The following is a 4,609-nucleotide window of genomic DNA, read 5'->3' on the forward strand; positions in this document are numbered from 1 at the left end:
TTGATACACACAGTTTCAAAGTGACTCCCTACAAACTACTTAGTAATTACAAAGCAGGAAAAGAGTAATTGCTTAATGTGGTGATTAATCAGGGACTCAGAGGTCTACCTGCCAGGATCCAACTCTGAGCCCCACCACTTCCAAGCTGTGTGACCTCAGGCAAGTTGCTTCCCCTCTCTGTTTCTCACTTTCTTCATCTGTCAAGCACGATACTCACGGTCTCTTTCTCCTAGAGGTCTTGTGAGAATTGTCAAAGACAACCGGAACACACCTGCGATCCAACAAATTCAGATTTATTACTTGTTTCTACAAGGGAACCAAGAGGCACATGTAAGGGCTGTTACAACCCCATGACCAGCCCACAGTATTAAACCTCAGAAGAAGTGAGGTTTAATACCTAGTGTGAGGCAGGGTAATAGTCCCATTTCACAGGCGAGGAAACTGAGACCCTGACAAGGCAAGCCAATGGTCATAGGACTACAAAGGGGTGGGAACAGCGCCTCCGGACACCAGAGTTGACCACTCAGCTCTTGTCCCCACCCTCACGTCCCCTCTACTCCTTGTGTCAGCACTTTGTTCTTCCACCCACTGTTCTGGGCGGAAGCAATGTCCTGTTTCTTGTTCTTCTTCCTGAACCAGGGAGGAGCGTTCCTGAGGACGGGCTGCAAGGGCAGCACGTGGGGTTATAAAATCCATCCTCGGGAGAGGAGCCGGAGAGAACAGGAGAATGGCAGAAATGTGTGACTCCAAGGACCTGGGGGACCCCGGTGAGTCTGGGCCCCCACTCGGGGGTGATGGTAGGGAGGGCAGGACTCCAGGGTCCCCGGGGTGAGTCGGGGCTGCCCCCCAGCTCACAGCATGGCTTGGCAGGCTTCAAGAGCTCAGCTGACTGTGTTCTGTCCCGTTCAGAGGAGGAGATGTTTGGGGACAGGAGAGTAACGAAGAAATACACTGGTCTACTCAGGGGCTCAAAGATCTTGCCAGGTACCGAGGGGGGCGTTTTCAGGGCAGGCATCTGGGGAAGGAGCAGCTGGGGGTCCGTGTCCAGCATGGGTGGCGGGGCAAGGTCTGTCCCTGAGAACCTCGGCTCTGCCCATTTGCTGGTCCTGCAGGGTGTCTGACGCGGGCCCAGCTGCCTCTACTTCTTCTTCTCGTCTCTGTGGGCTTCTTCCTGCTCCTGGTGGCCACCCTGGTTCAAGGTGAGTCAGGGGCCAGTCTTGGGGCTCGTTAGGTGTTTGTCCTATTTCACAGTCCCCAGACCACAAAGGCTTGGGCCTGTGAGCTCCACGCCACCTGCTGTGTGACTGTGGGTTGGTTACTACCTCTCTCTGGGCCTGTGTGAGATGCAGCCCATCTTGCTCCACAGGGAATTTAGGCTCCCAGAAACCTTGAAACCAGATTCAACACGGGGTCAGGCCTACAACTGATGCTGATAAAGAGAACTTCTCAGGGCACCTGGGTGGCTTAGTGGGCTGGGCCTCTGCCTTCAGCTCAGGTCATGAATTCAGGTTCCTGGGATCGAGTCCCACATCGGGCTTTCTGCTCAGCAGGACGCCTGCTTCCCCCTCCCCGCTCCCTGCCTCTCTGCCTACTTGTGATCTCTCTCTCTGTGAAATAAATAAATAAAATCTTAAAAAAAAAAAAAAAAAAGAGAACTTCTCTGCTCTCTTATAGTCTCTAGCGTTCGCCAGTCACTGCAGAAAGAGAAGTGGGACCATCAGCAGAGCCCCAGCCAAGGTGAAGAAGGGCCGAATGCAGGGTTTGGGGCCAGGGAGGGCTCAGAGGCAGTGAGACTTTGGATGAGCCACCGCCTGCCCCCTCCATCCCATCACCCTCCCCTCCCCCACCCTTCTGCCCCTCTGCCCCCACTGTGACCCTGACCCCAGAGGGTTGAAGTTGGGGAGGAGACTGGATCCGTGGAGGAGATCCTGGGGGTCAATGTCAGCAAGTCATTCTCCGAGTCTCTGTTTTTTATTTGCATAATAGACTCTTGGGGTCACTGTGCAATCTATAGATCGGCTCTCAGGGGCTGCTGTCTGCACTAAGCACACACTAGGTGCTTCCTAATAGAAGTCTCCTTCTCCCAGTGGGTGTGTCTCAGAAGCCCCCACGATCAGACCTGGATGAGATCCTCCAGCAGCTGACTTGGATGAATGCCACCCTGGGTAAGTGTCAGACACCAAAGCCGGGAGGGAGTTCAGGAACCACAGGTGGGGCGGGAACTCACTTTCTATGGTTCCCACCCCAGGAAGGCAGGGCAGGGCAGAGCAGGGCAGGGATCTGTCCCTGGAACTGAGCTGACAGCTGAACAGAGGGTTCTCCAGAGCTGACAGTGGTGCTGGGGGCCTGTCCGCCCTGCCCCCACTCTCCTCCCCAGCTGGCCTGTGCCGCCCCTGTCCCTGGAAATGGGAACTCTTCCAGGGAACCTGCTACTTCTTCTCCCAGACCCAGAACGTCTGGAAAGATGCCATCTCGGCGTGTCAGAACTTGAGGGCCCAGCTGGTGATCATCAACAGTACAGCGGAGCAGGTGGGCCGGGCAGGGTTCCTGTCGGGGGCGGGGCCGTGGGAGTGTCAGCCAAAAAGCCTTCTGTCCTTCCTCTGTCCTCCGAGAGATGGAGGCCCTGCGGAGCTGGGGAGGGGGAGCTGGGCAGGGAAGGCTTCCTGGAGGAGGCCCCAAGGTGGGCTTGGGAGGGTCGTGTGAGAGAACCTGCGTGGCAGAAGCCCACTGTGGACAGAGGGGGGGACTCAGCGCGCTCCCGAGACCGTACGCGATGTCTCCCCAGACGCAAGTGAACACAGTTCCACATGTGTGCGCACATGAACACACGGCCACGCACACACGCGCGTGGGAACACGTGCAGCTTGAGTCAGGGCTACAGGCTGGACCACAGGAGATCTTTCACGGGGCGGGGGGACAACCGTGGGGATGCGGGCAGGCAGGGCCGGTGACATCTTGCTGCCCCCCCACCCCCGCCCCGCCGCCGCCCCAGAAATTTCTGAAGTCTTGGAATACGAAAAATAACCAGCGCACCTGGATCGGCCTCAGTGACCACCACAATGAGGGGTCCTGGAAGTGGCTGGACAACTCCCCCGTACAGCTCAGGTGACCAGCTAGAGGACATAGCCCTGGGGGTGGGGTGGGGGGCGTGGGCAGGGAAATCCAAGCCAGGGGCCCTCGGTCGCTTGATTGGAAAACATCACCTGATGAGCCTGGTGGAGAGGCAGAGTCCTGGTTCCATCCCAGCGGGGAGAGCCCGACTCTATCATCCTAGGCATGGGCCCAGGAGTCTGCATTTTTTGCTTTGCCAGAGCTGATTCCATGGAAGGGGTGTTTGAACCCTCATTTTTGAAAGCAGCACCTCTGAGTCCTTACCCCTCTCTGGCTGGTGCTTGGACTTTTAGTGCCCAAAGTCAGGGACCTGCTCTTGGGGGGGGTGGCAGGGTTGGGCTCCGGGTGGAGTAGGGGGGCTGATAGCTGCCACGGTGTTCACAGCTTCTGGAAAGAAGGGGAACCCAACAACCACGGAGACGAGGACTGTGTAGAATTATACAGCGAAGGCTGGAACGACAACCGATGTAGCGTGGAAAACTTCTGGACGTGTGAGAAGCCCTCGTCCCCCTGCCCTGGCTCCTGAGGGTCCATGCGCCCTGCTCTCCACCTGCCTCTAGAGATCAGGCAGCTTGGGCATGCGTTCTGCTCCTTTCTCTGGCCCTTTCTTTCTGTTTCCCCCTCTGGTGATTTGCCATCCTCCTCCTGCATGGAGGTCTTCGTGATTCCGAGGGAGAGTCTGAGACCCCTTCTCCTCTAAGACCTGTCCCTCCATAGGGTAGAGACCTCTCCCTTCTATTGACGGACTCGACCCCCCCCCAGCCCCCCATGACATCCCCTTAATAAAGTTGCACATGGCATTATGTGCCCCATGGAACGTATGTCTATTTTTAAAACGGTTTTATTTATTTATTTATTTGAAAGAAAGAGAAATAGTGAGAGCGAGAGAGAGAGCACAAGCAGGGGGAGAGGGAGAAGCAGGCTCGAGCCCGATGCGGGACTCGATTCCAGGACCCCAGGATCACGACCTGAGCTGAAAGCAGACGTTTGACTGACTGAGCCACTCAGGTGTCCCTTATGTCTATTTTTTGAAACTGTTTAAGTGACTATAGTTTTACACTATATACTATACTTCATATTTCATACTATAATTTAATATATTATGTTTGATAGTAACTGAGACATTGTTGTCTTTCAACATGTTTCTCTCTACTACTGTGTATTTTCTTTCTTTCTTTCTTCTTTTTTTAAGATTTTGTTTATTTATTTGAGAGAGAGAGAGATAACGAGCAGGAGATAGAGGGAGAAGTAGGCTCTCTGCTGAGCAAGGAGCCTGATGCAGGGCTCGATCCCAAGACCCTGGGATCATGACCTGAGCCGAAGGCAGACACTTAACTGACTGAGCCACCCAAGATCCCCTTGTATATCTTATTTCTCAGATACAGTTTTGAATTAATTTGTAATTTTGGTTGGGAATGTACATGTATACATATAGATATGTACATGTCTGTCTGTCTGTCAATCTATGTGTTCATTCATTCCTGAACACATCATCTCA

At 54.4% G+C, this 4,609-nt stretch overlaps 1 protein-coding gene across 2 annotated transcripts; it reads left to right on the forward strand.

Annotated features, from left to right (window-relative positions):
• Positions 1-609: 609 nt before the first annotated feature.
• CD209 (CD209 molecule) lies at positions 610-3,932 on the forward strand. Of its 2 annotated transcripts, none has more exons than XM_059159795.1 (8): positions 610-767; positions 910-984; positions 1,113-1,199; positions 1,675-1,737; positions 2,088-2,165; positions 2,378-2,529; positions 2,993-3,105; positions 3,496-3,932. In XM_059159795.1, the coding sequence occupies exons 1-8, from the start codon at positions 728-730 to the stop codon at positions 3,635-3,637; spliced, it is 750 nt and encodes a 249-aa protein (XP_059015778.1). In that variant the 5' UTR covers positions 610-727; the 3' UTR covers positions 3,638-3,932. The 2 variants fall into 2 exon arrangements, with proteins under 2 accessions (XP_059015778.1, XP_059015777.1); XM_059159794.1 differs by having other exon boundaries at positions 613-767; positions 871-984.
• Positions 3,933-4,609: the final 677 nt, after the last annotated feature.

Source organism: Mustela lutreola, chromosome 2 (genome assembly GCF_030435805.1).
Source record: "Mustela lutreola isolate mMusLut2 chromosome 2, mMusLut2.pri, whole genome shotgun sequence".
Classification (NCBI taxonomy): Eukaryota; Metazoa; Chordata; class Mammalia; order Carnivora; family Mustelidae; genus Mustela; species Mustela lutreola.

Coding starts and splice junctions, on each gene's coding strand:
- CD209 (XM_059159794.1), top strand. CDS start 728: ATGGCAGAAATGTGTGACTCCAAGGACCTGGGGGACCCCG. Junction 768..870: donor CAAGGACCTGGGGGACCCCG/GTGAGTCTGGGC, acceptor ATGGCTTGGCAG/GCTTCAAGAGCTCAGCTGAC. Junction 3,106..3,495: donor AACTCCCCCGTACAGCTCAG/GTGACCAGCTAG, acceptor CGGTGTTCACAG/CTTCTGGAAAGAAGGGGAAC.